This window comes from Pundamilia nyererei, unplaced genomic scaffold (assembly GCF_000239375.1).
Source record: "Pundamilia nyererei isolate P.nyererei 1_Seehausen unplaced genomic scaffold, PunNye1.0 scaffold00245, whole genome shotgun sequence".
NCBI classification, from domain to species: domain Eukaryota; kingdom Metazoa; phylum Chordata; class Actinopteri; order Cichliformes; family Cichlidae; genus Pundamilia; species Pundamilia nyererei.
The window spans coordinates 1-11,444 of record NW_005187646.1 but is presented as its reverse complement, the minus strand read 5'-3'; the positions used below and the strand labels follow the sequence as shown (position 1 = coordinate 11,444).

The 11,444-nt window shown below is 39.7% G+C and overlaps 2 protein-coding genes across 3 annotated transcripts; one reads left to right on the top strand and one right to left on the bottom strand.

Moving 5' to 3' along the window:
• Positions 1-622: 622 nt before the first annotated feature.
• On the top strand, positions 623-3,425 carry jagn1b (jagunal homolog 1b). Its single transcript, XM_005749439.1, has 4 exons — positions 623-857; positions 1,401-1,498; positions 2,643-2,715; positions 2,786-3,425. The coding sequence occupies exons 2-4, from the start codon at positions 1,410-1,412 to the stop codon at positions 3,173-3,175; spliced, it is 552 nt and encodes a 183-aa protein (XP_005749496.1). The 5' UTR covers positions 623-857; positions 1,401-1,409; the 3' UTR covers positions 3,176-3,425.
• A 71-nt stretch (positions 3,426-3,496) lies between these two features.
• nfkbiz (nuclear factor of kappa light polypeptide gene enhancer in B-cells inhibitor, zeta) lies at positions 3,497-11,298 on the bottom strand. 2 transcript variants are annotated; one of them, XM_005749440.2, is made up of 13 exons: positions 10,627-11,298; positions 10,055-10,315; positions 9,526-9,622; positions 9,289-9,440; positions 8,805-8,884; positions 8,157-8,503; positions 7,297-7,402; positions 7,070-7,216; positions 5,358-5,421; positions 5,098-5,267; positions 4,834-4,944; positions 4,510-4,677; positions 3,497-4,421 (listed from the first exon to the last, which is right to left on the bottom strand). In XM_005749440.2, exons 4-13 carry the CDS (start codon positions 9,362-9,364, stop codon positions 4,383-4,385), a joined length of 1,308 nt encoding a protein of 435 aa, XP_005749497.1. In that variant the 5' UTR covers positions 9,365-9,440; positions 9,526-9,622; positions 10,055-10,315; positions 10,627-11,298; the 3' UTR covers positions 3,497-4,382. The 2 variants fall into 2 exon arrangements, with proteins under 2 accessions (XP_005749497.1, XP_005749498.1); XM_005749441.2 differs by having other exon boundaries at positions 10,055-11,298.
• Positions 11,299-11,444: the final 146 nt, after the last annotated feature.

Here is an 11,444-nt window from a genome sequence, read left to right as displayed (position 1 = left end):
GATCTGAGCTTTGTGAAATTGCACATTATTCTGCTGTAAGCCCCCATCAGAAGATGGGTCATGAGGGGTCATGTGGGATGGACTGGACATGGTCAACAATAATACTCAGGCAAGCTGTGACATTTAAACAATCCTCAGTTGGCACTGAGGGGTCCAAATATCACAGCAGAAATCAGACCAGGCAATTTTCTATTGTCTAATTTTCACTGAGAAGAGCGGCACCTGGTGAGGTCGTCTGCTGCCGCAGCTTATCTGTAGGCCAACGTTTGGCATCTTGTGCATTCAGAGTGGTTGTCTGAGTTACTGTTGCCCTCCTATTAGCTCAGTGCAGTCTGACCATTCTCCTCTGACCTCCACAATTTTTCATTTGTGGAAAAATCCCAGTAAATCATCAGTTTCTGAAATGTTCAGCTTGTCTGGCACTGAAATCACCTTTATTCACTATTCTGACACTCGCATTGAGCTTTAACAGGTCATCTTGACTGTATACATGCCTAAATACATTAATTATTTGTCTGATTACATGTTTCAGTAAAGAGCAATAGAACAGGAGCACCTAATAAAGTGGCCAGTGAGTTTATGTTTAAAATAAAATAGCCTATGACTGCAGCAGTGTCAGTGTGTTGTCATCAGATCATCCAGAGAAATGCAATCTGCTTATCAGAGGAATTAAATGGTTAACATATGACAGTCACAGGAAAGCAAGAAGATAGAGACCAATCAGGGATTGACACGTCATACATTCTGTCTGTCATCCCTCTTTCCTTGTATGAAGCTGGCCAGCTAGCTGCTCTGTAGCCGTTGTTAACCAGGTTTTTAACGGTTAAATGCTTTTATTCTGTAGCAGAAAATAAAAGGTAAGTGCCGTTGTATATATCAGATGTCTCAACAGACGACATAATGCCATTGCCGGTGGTCTGACTCGTATTTATCTCTCGCTAACACTACTTTTGTTTGACTTACAGTAGCAGTGAATCACTCACAGGCATTAGCTTGCTAGCCTAGCCATTCCCAAACAATTTGTAACTCAACTTATCGACATAAGTCATGGCAGCTGAAGTAAAAACGAAGTATCTTCTGAAACATTTAAGCTGACATGCAGAGTGGGAAACAGGAGCGTACTCTTAAATGCTCCCCGTGCCACATTAGCAGCATTAGCAGATAACTAATGAATTAAACACCTGTATGCCGTGATTTAATAAGAGCAAAGTCCCCTTCCACCCTCGTTTTAGAGCTTTGTCACTTTTACAAACGCAAACGTGAAGCTTTTAAAGTGTAAAATATAAGAGTAACGGTATTGCATGACTGACTGAGCAGTCAGCTCATTGCTGTTAATGACTGGCTTACTGATGTGTAATTAGACATTAGATGATGTTAAACCTGACATGTTTTGCCTTCAGATATCCATCATGGCTTCTCGGGCTGGTCCAAGAGCAGCGGGCACAGATGGCAGTGACTTCCAGCACCGGGAGCGGGTCGCCTCTCACTACCAGATGAGGTTCATTTATTTGTCATTAAATGAGCAATAATCCCCAAATTCAACTCTTAAGGAATTATATATATTTTATTTTTTTAATATTTTAACTTAAGTGCCCAAGTAATTAAACATTAGTAGTGTTTATCTGGAATCACTTTAGTTTTAATTCGTTTAAAAGCTGCTAAGTGTTAACTAGGGCCCTGTTAACTAAACTGATATAGATGACAGTATAAAAATGTATACCTCAGTTCATTCAAGGCTTTCTTTCATCAGTGTACAGTCCTGATCATTCAAATCAAATAATAAAACAAGCTTCACTGTTCTTAAGTATTAAACTACTAATTTGAAAAGCTAAAAAGAGCAGTACAGCTGTTCTAAAACCAGAATGTCAGTAGTATCTCATTTGGCGTCACAACTATCAGCTGGAGAGACTATTCTCAAGAGCTACTGAGAGAGATGCTACAGGAACATGTCAACATGTCCAGCATCTCATGGACTACTTACTGCAGCCAGTCTGTAAGGTAGTATATCTAATTAGGGTGGTGCCTCATCTAATTTGGTGATGTGCAGAAGCTCCAATGGGGACTCTGCTGCCTCCATTCCTGTTCAGCTCATACACGTCAAACTTTCAGGAAAAGTCCAGGTCATGCCTCGTACAGAGATACTGATGATTCTGCAGTGGTTGTATGTATTAGTGATCAACATTTAAAGGAAAAGTTACGCTGCACAACCTGTCTGACCTGGGACGGGATGTGGTCATTATCTCATCTTGTTTCACAAGTTATTATTTGTAAAACAACAAATATGACTTTGAGCACAATGTCGGTCAAGGTGATCATTGTAAGCTTGAATAAATTCTGAGTAATGCTGCAGGAGAAGTCGTGATTCTTTTGAATCATGGACCCACAGGCTTCTTGCAGTTGCGTAAGCTCATACTCCTTCTGGATGGACAAGCCAAAGCAAATACAGCCTTTTGAGAAGTACTGTTTCTGAGACATCAGAAGCATCGGCCTGCTTAAATAAGTATATAGTAATTTATATCTAAGAGATTCTTCTGAGTGATTTGTTGCTATGCAAAGGTTTCTGTATTTAGGAGACTTTGATCCACTAAATTTTGAGTTGTTTAAAATCTAACATCTGATTGGTCTTTCTTTTATGTTCACAGTGTTTCCTTGAAGTCTGAAATCCGTAAGCTCAACATTGTCCATCTGCTGATCTGGGTGTTGATGGCAGCTCAGGTAAGCATTCTTGTGCAGAAGCATGTTTTACGTTCTGTAAAATTTGAATGTGTTTTCATTTCTTTCTCAGGTGACGGTAAGCCAGCTGAACCTGGTGTCCCACAAGGTGGTGGCCTCTCCATACCAGTGGGAGTACCCCTACTTACTGAGCATAATACCCACAGTCTTCAGCTTCTTGGCACTGCCCCGTAACAACATCAGCTACCTGGTCATCTCCATGATCAGCGCCGGGCTCTTTTGTGTGGCGCCACTGATCTACGGCAGCATGGAGATGTTCCCCGTGGCTCAGCAGCTCTATCGCCACGGCAAAGCATACCGTTTCATTTTCGGCTTCAGCGCCGTGTCAGTCATGTACCTGGTGATCGTCATCGCCGTGCAGGTTCACGGCTGGCAGATCTACTATAGTAAGAAGCTGCTGGACCAGTGGTTCACCACCACACAGGAGAAGAAGAAGAAATAAATTCAGCCGAAGCATGCTTAAACTCCAAGGTCAACTAGTTTGAAGGACAAAGAGGATCTTAGAGCCAAATTGCCAAGACTAAGAGACTTTATTGTTGTCCAGCTTGTTTTTTTTTTTTTTCTATATTTATATTTGACAGTGATTACATCATTGTTTGAAGAAAATCAGTCCTTGGACAGATTGTAACCACCACCTTCCCCTCTGTACATGATTTCTGACATTTCATCATTAACAGCAACAAATCCTAAAATGTTTTGTGTACTTCATTACTTTTAAGTACTGAGAAAACGCAAATCACATGCAGTAACATTAAAAAAATGTTTAGAAAATTAGAAATTGTAGTAAAAATTCTGGGATTCGGCACCATATTAGTCAAATTTTCGTCCAGGTGACTTCGTCCATTTCTCCAAAATTGGAGTTGGAGGTTTTACCACAATGTGTTGGAGATGCACATAAGACATTAACAGGTGATTGCCCAAATTTAAATCATGCCTGTTTGATTTTTTTTATATGTATATGAGGCAGAGTCCCAGAATTCTGTATCACCCCTCCTATTTACAACCATAAAGTTGAAACTTAACTAAAAATGTAAAACAAGACAATTCACACATCACAATAGTTACCTTTACAATAACACACAGTCATGAAGACAAAAACAACACAGTGTAATTGCATAGTTAGAAAAAAGTTGGTTCAGTGATTTTTTTCCCCCCACATTTTGCATATCATTATCAAAACATTACCTAGATATTTAGGATTAGAACTCTTACAAAGATTTAAGCTTAGAAAATTAAGTGTAGATTTGATGAGGGATGCACCAGTTGTTACATTTTGGCCCAATATGCCGGGGAAAAAAAGAAATCATTTGATACCTTTCAAAGTACTATCTCTTGATGAGATGGGTAAATATTTTCCACTGCATTAACAAAAGGATTTCACTTGGTGCTAAAATATTCAAACATTTAAAAAAAACAACCCCAAGATTCCTTTCCAAACTCTTAAAACCTGTAAAGAATAATCACACTGACCCTACTTGATAAAAGTAACAACAAAAATTTTACATAAGTACATTTTTTTTTTTTTTTGTAAGCATTACACCGTAATGAACAACTCGACATGTTTCACTGAAACAACCACCATCTGCCTTGTTTGGCAAATCATATTTATCATACTCAACTGTCTGACTGACAGTGTTCTTCAGCTTTATTTAAGCATTAACATGTTTTCCTTTCAGGATCTGCCGCACCTGCAGGAAAAAAATTTGATTTTGATTTCAGTCAGCAAACAGTGCCATCTGCAATTCCTCCAGCATGTATGTGAAGTGACACCCTTACCTTTTCCCCAGCAGGACCTTCAGGTACCAGCTGAGACGGCAGCTCATTTTCTAAGTTCCTAATCCCAGGATCGGCTCCCTTTCTCATAAGCAGCTTCACCGCTTCGGCTTGAGTTTTGTGATTGGTCAGAGAGCTGACGATGTGCAGCGCCGTGTTTCCACTGAACGTCTGAAAGGAGTGGAAAAGACACCACATGTTACTGTTTGTGTAGTTTTTATGGGCGCAGTTTGGAGCTGTGACAGCTGGGAAACTTTATCTCTGGTTTCTTGTAAAAGGCAGCAATCCACCCTAAACATATTCTTTGTCATGAAACAGTAGGCATACCTTAACATTTACAATGGACAGCATTGTTGGCTGGTCAAGAAAAATCTTCAGCAGCTCCACATTTGCCTCCTCAGAAGCCATATGGAGAGAAGTCCGCCCACTTTTCAGATCCTGGAGAGATTAAAAATAAACCAAATGAAAACCAGATTGGAAATTTAGATCACTGTATCTTAAACCAAACCACAAGAGACGGGAAAACCCGAGCAGTTTGGTGTGGAGCAGGACCAAGCCAGCTAAATGTTCCCCTGAAGTGGTAATACTTACCTTTGTCCCACAGGAGGCGCCCATGTTCAGCAGAATCTTGATACATTCAAAGTACAAGCGCTTTCGCTGCCCCAGCTCCACGGTCATGAATGTGCAGGGATTTTCCAGGTTCCTCAGATCCTTCACAACATTGTTGTGAGACAAGACGGCCAAATGAAGAGCAGTCAAACCTTCCAGACACAGAAACAAATTACAGAATTTAATCACAAAAAAGGCATTTAAGCATCCTAAAGTTTTCAGTCACACAAAAACACACTCACCATCGTAACTGAACATTTCTACATCGATCAGTTCCCCATTTCCTTTTAAGGCCTTCCAGATGCCCTGCGGAAATATGAGTGAGATTAAGAAAATATTCTTAATACAACTAGAAAAAAAAAGAATGACTGCAACACTAAATTCTATTCTGACAAAACGTTATTTGGCCTACATTTGTCACAGTTGCAGGGGAAGTGGATCAGAGTCCGGGTTTATTATTAATTTTGGCGCCATGTGATAAGACAAAGGTCTCTGGTACATTTGAGGAAGCAGGCAACGTGTTTCATATTAACTCTCAGCAATACGCATGTTATACATTAACAAGATGAGTTGTGTATCTCTGTTGTCTTAAGGGCTTGAGATGAAGGCCTCTTTTTTTATAGTCTTTAAGACAAGACTTAAAGACTTACTCAATTTCTTGTTTTTGAAGACCTGTCATCCAAGAGCCTTCTTCGGTTAAACCTTTAGTGGGTTTGTTATCATGCAGCCTTAACTCTTTACCCTCTAGAAACCTTACTAGGAGTAACCCTTGAATTTAATGATATATACTGAAGTGTCAGAACTCGTCAATAGGGGTACAGGGGAGGACGTCAAATATTGTCTTTATGGCAGAACTCTTGTTAACTCTTAACAATGAATGGGATGGGTCAGCAATTCTCAGGACACACTCTACGGTAGTAACCATACTAGGGATTAAAAAATATGGGACTCTGATCATCATTGAAAACTGAAGTATGTCTAGTTGCCAGTTTCAGCGCCTACAATGACCACTGGATTACTGACCTACACCGATATCTGTCTCCTGTTTAGGTTATGACATTTGATTAGTTCTTTGACACTAAACCCTCTGGTTTTGCTGCTCAGAATCAGAAAGTTCTGTTTCCCCTACTTGTAAGCACTCCATTGAGGAAAGCTGTCCCAATTCTGGCCCTGTGATGCTTAAACGTGGCAAGACTGTCGTCATCTATGCGACTTGGTGTTGTGGTTTCAGTGAAAATCTTCAGGCTTTATTATGAAAGCTGAATTATGTTTTACAAAAGAAATGAATCCTGCGTTTGGAGTTTAGCCAGCCTTTCTCAATCCCCAGGTATCACCTAATGCCGTTTTCCATGGGTGTGGCTCATTTACTCACAAGGTGTCATTTGCCAGCAGAGCTTCACGCCCTGGATTGGGGCAATAGTGAGACAGGTGTGCCACTCCCATCTCGCTAGGAGATACGACAGTATCTGTTACTTTGTCCAACTGTTGTATCATGGGAATACTATACTCTAAACAATCACCTTTTTTACATCTTAAACTTGTGTGTTTAAGCCAGTTGTTGCTATAGAAACAACCACAAATATTTTTCTTATTTTGCGTCAACAAGAACACCAGATGCCGTTCTGATGCAATCCCAAAGGGATTAGTGCAGGGAATTTCGTTTGTTAGGTAAATGTCTACACTGTATAGCCACTTTGTATTTGATAGCAGCAATTAAAGTTTGAGAATTTTTAAAGCTAACTTAAAAATTTCGTCTTGATCCAAAGCAATGCTCTGAAAAGTTGCTAGACAGTATAATCTTGCACTGCTTAGCAATGGAATGATTTAGATTAAATTAGTGAATATTTGAAGCCTAAAGAGGTCAACTTTAAGTTTATGCTTTAACTTTTAATCAGCATTTAATCTATATATACATATGCAGGTAGGTAGGTAAATACTGATAGTGATTTCTTACCCCCAGAGTGAGATAGTGGCCTTTCTCAGCACACACATGCAAAGGAGCACGGCCCCAGCAGTCTCTCGTGTTGACCTGAGCTCCATGAGCCATGAGGTCTTGGAGAATTAAGTACTGATTGGTGGTAGCCGCGATCTGGAGAGGGCTCTGTGGAAACACAGCTTACAGGTTAATGTGTCTTGATGTATGAAAACCACCATAAATCACAAGCCACTGAATGTCTTTACCTGCCCATTGTGTTCTTTAATGTCCAGAAAGCAAGTTCCAGCCATTTTTGCAGAGAGCACGTAAGCCAGAGCACGCAGACCTTTTGCTACTGCTATGTGAAGGAATCTGGTGGAAGGAGTAAAAAGGTCAGCTGCAGCAGAAATCCACAGAAATGCTGTTCATAGTGTTTGGGTCAGGCTTACTGTACATTTGTGTGATTTCTAATAATTATTCTGCACTTTTAGCCAAGTAGGCCTGTTAGAGCTATTTTCCATTTGCTCCTCAATGATTTCCACCTTTGTCTGCGTTTTTTTTTTTTTTTTTTTTGCTTAATTGTTTACCTTAAAACAATAACTTTCACCTAGTGTTCGTGTGACTTCTCTACCTGTTTTCCAACCGCTCCAACCTGTTATCCATTACCTTTGCATATTATAACCATTTAATCATCTTTTTCCCAACCATTTGAATATTGTGATCCGTTTCAATTGTTTGCTTTTGTCTTTGTAAACTCTTCACCCAATATGTTTATCTAACTGTTTAAAAATCAATGATCCATTAGCTTATTTTCATATTTATGTCACTTTACCGGATAACTGTAGATATTGGAACCTTTTAGCTTTTAACCATTTAGCTATACATTTGCTGGGGGGTGCTATTTAGCCTTCCACTGTTCTGTTACTTTAACCTGTTTCAGCTGATCAGCCTTGACTTTTAGTAGTTTCACCCATGTAGCTTTTTACTTTGACCTAGCTCTGTCTGCCCATACAATTGTATCTCTACTTTTTAGTTTACTATTTAATCTTCTCACCTAATTCTATGACACTGATCTTTATTCAACTAACCACTGGTCAGGGTAATGCTTTCGTTCATGTATACATACGTGTCACCATCTGAGTCCTGCATGGACAGCTGCTCTAGGGAAATTCCTTCAACTTTGCGTGCCTCCTGCTGTATTTGCCATTGAAACAAGGTCATCCTGCCTTCAGGAGACGGGGTCCTTTGTTCGTGCAGGGGTGGATACTCGAAGCTGTGCTGCATTTGTTGATTTACGAGAAACTCTTGTTTCATTGGAGCATTTTCAGGAGCAGCAGTTGGAAACAGGGTGGTGGTATTTTGACTGACAGGCACTGGAGGGCTTAACTGATGATGATTCACACCAGTGGGAGAAGTTTCGTATTTTGGAGACATGCGTTTATGCTCCAAATTGTAGTTGTCCTGTGAGCAGTTCTGTTAATACAAGAGGATCAATGTCAACTTTTACTAGGAATATTAATAATTGGCTTATTATGGGTTGTTATTATTCATAATAAACACACTCATTTGGGCTGCCTTTACATGCAGACTTTTCTCAACAACTTGTACTTGGCTCTGAATTTTGCCAATTCTTCCTCATACTGGAGGAACTCAAAGCACTGCCATAACTCAAGACTTTACACGCTCATGTGCACCTTTATAAAGAGTTCAGATGAAGCCTTCTATATGTTCTATTTTCTGTACTTTACTGGTCTACTTGCACTCAGGGCCATACCTGTAGATTTTTACGTTTCATCATTAGCATTTGCTTCACAGTTCTCACCGGTGGCGGCTTCACATCGATGAATGAGCACCCTGTAGGGAAATTAGAAGTTTTACTAGCCTGGACATGAAAGACACACTGTGTCTTTCACGCACTGTAAATATGTGCCACCGCATAAAGCATCAGGTATTTATTCTTCAGTGAAAAATAGGAAACAGTGCATGCAGTAAGGGGGTAAAGTTCATTTATCAATAAAAGCTCTCGGTTGATTAGGTAAGCATTTAGTCATGTGGTGTGCTTTAGGCCTGGCACACAAAGTCAACAGTGCGACTAATTTAACATTCCCAAGTCTGTCTGACTTCCTCGTTCTATGAATCTCGAAAAATAAAACAGGTGGAATAAGGTGTTTGGAGGCAAAACAATGTGTGAGGTTAGAGTTTCAGACTTTTTAGAGCAGTGAATGTGTTATCAGTTTACTAAAATTACACAAACTCACCTCTGAAACTCGAGCTGAAAGGAGAGGCCAGCAGAGTCTGGCCTCCTGAGATTTCAATCCCTCTAGAATCCAGCATGTTTACGGAGTCATTCACTGATTCTCAGCTAGCGTTCTCTGTCAGTTTTCTCTGCTGCTCCCTCCACACACACAACCTGGAGGGTAAACTGCCTATTACTATAAATTTTATGAAAAACAAACAGCAGGTGTGTGATAGTGAAACATGTACAGGTGGCTTACCTTTCTGCTTGTAAACGCAGGATCAGAAACAAGGAACAACTGCAGCACAAAATGCCCCGCAACTGGTTTCCTCCTACACAGGGTTACTGAGGTGTGTCTGTTAAGCATTTCAAAATAAAGGTTTTACTTTATGCATAACTGCAAAACATTTATTCCAACTAAAGCCACCTAAATTCTACTAGTTTATGTTTGCAGCTCAAGGTGAAAGTCGAAATTAAAACACTGAAAACAAATTTATATGCAAATAAAGTACATTAAAGTATTAAAGTAAGAAAAAAGGCTCTAAAAGCAGTTGGATTTAAGCCTATTTAGAAACATAAAAGATTAGCGGCGATCAGTTTATATGCAAATGAACTTTACAGTTTGAATACATAAGCAAACTTATGAACAATGCTGCCTTTTAACACCACTCAGTCCCAAACGCAGTGCAAATTTGAACTAAGTACTCTTCAATTAAAGCAGATTATTATTAAATATGTCCTGTTACTACATTAAACAGAAAACTTCCTCTTAGGTTCCAGAGGCTTACCTGTCAAGTTCTGCGCATCTGCAGGATGAAGACCTGTGTTTTGTTACTGAACACCTGCATATAACTGAAAGCTCAAGCTCTGGATGACTTTAATTTGTTGTTGGAGCAAACCACTCCCCTGTAACAGCCCTCGTTTGTTGGGATTTCCCCTCTGGGAGAGGAAGACAGGTTGTGCTAGAATTTAAAAAAACAGATCCTGCGTGGGCGTTATGAAATGCGTGATAAGGCAGAATGGGATGGCAGAAGGATAACGTCCTTATTCTGAAACAAAGAACAGACAGACAGATTTTTACTACAAATTTCTGCTCAGCTTTTTAATACATATTTTTAAAAAGCTGCCTTTTTGTTGGTTTTTTGCCTGCTTCGACTACACTTGATCTGATCCACTTCAAATTTGGCAGGTTTGAAGTGGATGAGATGACTTGTTTAGATGAGCATTTGTCATATTTGTCATACATATAGCATTTGAGTTTTTGAATGTTTCCCATGTGGTGACTGTGCTCTGCTCCACTCTGTGTGGAGAGTATACCTCACCTCTACGTTTAACCATCACCGACAGGTACTGAACTTACCCAAAATGAGTCCTTTAATCCCGAAACCAACTCAAACATGCCTTTGAAGGAATGTGGAAAAAATGAGAGCCTGCCAAAAAAAATGTGACCTATGTCTGCACTTGTAGGTTTTATTGTTTTTACTAGGCTAGGTTGCTGAGGTACGCAGGCTGGAAGAATTGTGTAAGGCTCATTTGTTGATTAATGTTGTCAAAACAGCATGTCTTGAATGACCCAGGCCCCGTAAAAGGTGTTTCACTTCCTGGTCAGTCTGTGCAAGTTGTTATTCGCTTTAAATCTGGAAACATATATTGATTCCATTTACAAGAAAGCTAATCAGAGATCAGGGTGTTAAGAGGCTTTGGCGTTAGCCACAATGTTTTTGGAAAGAGTTTGTTAGCTTGATTGAAAGTGTCCTTATATCCAATATCTCAATGTGGTAATCAGGGGCAAACTGAACAGGGTTGTAAGAACTGGAGGGAAAAAAAATTATGAAGCTGTATCATCAGGCTGTCTTAAGGAAAAGCCCGGTCTGTTGTTGCTGTCCGTTAATTAATGCCCTTAGGACAACATGATTGCATGCCTCTAGCTAGCAAAAAGGTGTAGGAAGGGATCGTTTGTGCCAAGAACAATTATTAAGCTGAGTAAGAAGATGCTGTGATGTATTTCTATAGTTGTATTGAAGTATATATATATATATATATATATACATACACACACACATACATACATACAGTGGGGCAAAAAAGTATTTAGTCAGCCACCGATTGTGCAAGGTACACTTCAACTGTGAGAGGCAGAATGTGAAAAAAATCCATGAATTCACATGGTAGGATTTG

Bases quoted from the DNA above. Each gene is read 5' to 3' on its own strand.
- jagn1b (XM_005749439.1), top strand. From the start codon at position 1,410: ATGGCTTCTCGGGCTGGTCCAAGAGCAGCGGGCACAGATGGCAGTGAC. The intron at 1,499-2,642 runs GTTCATTTATTT...TTATGTTCACAG, and splicing joins GCCTCTCACTACCAGATGAG to TGTTTCCTTGAAGTCTGAAA. The intron at 2,716-2,785 runs GTAAGCATTCTT...TTTCTTTCTCAG, and splicing joins GGGTGTTGATGGCAGCTCAG to GTGACGGTAAGCCAGCTGAA.
- nfkbiz (XM_005749441.2), bottom strand. From the start codon at position 9,364: ATGCTGGATTCTAGAGGGATTGAAATCTCAGGAGGCCAGACTCTGCTG. The intron at 5,422-7,069 runs GTAAGAAATCAC...ATATTTCCGCAG, and splicing joins GCCACTATCTCACTCTGGGG to GGCATCTGGAAGGCCTTAAA. The intron at 4,678-4,833 runs GTATGCCTACTG...CACTCCTTTCAG, and splicing joins TGTCCATTGTAAATGTTAAG to ACGTTCAGTGGAAACACGGC.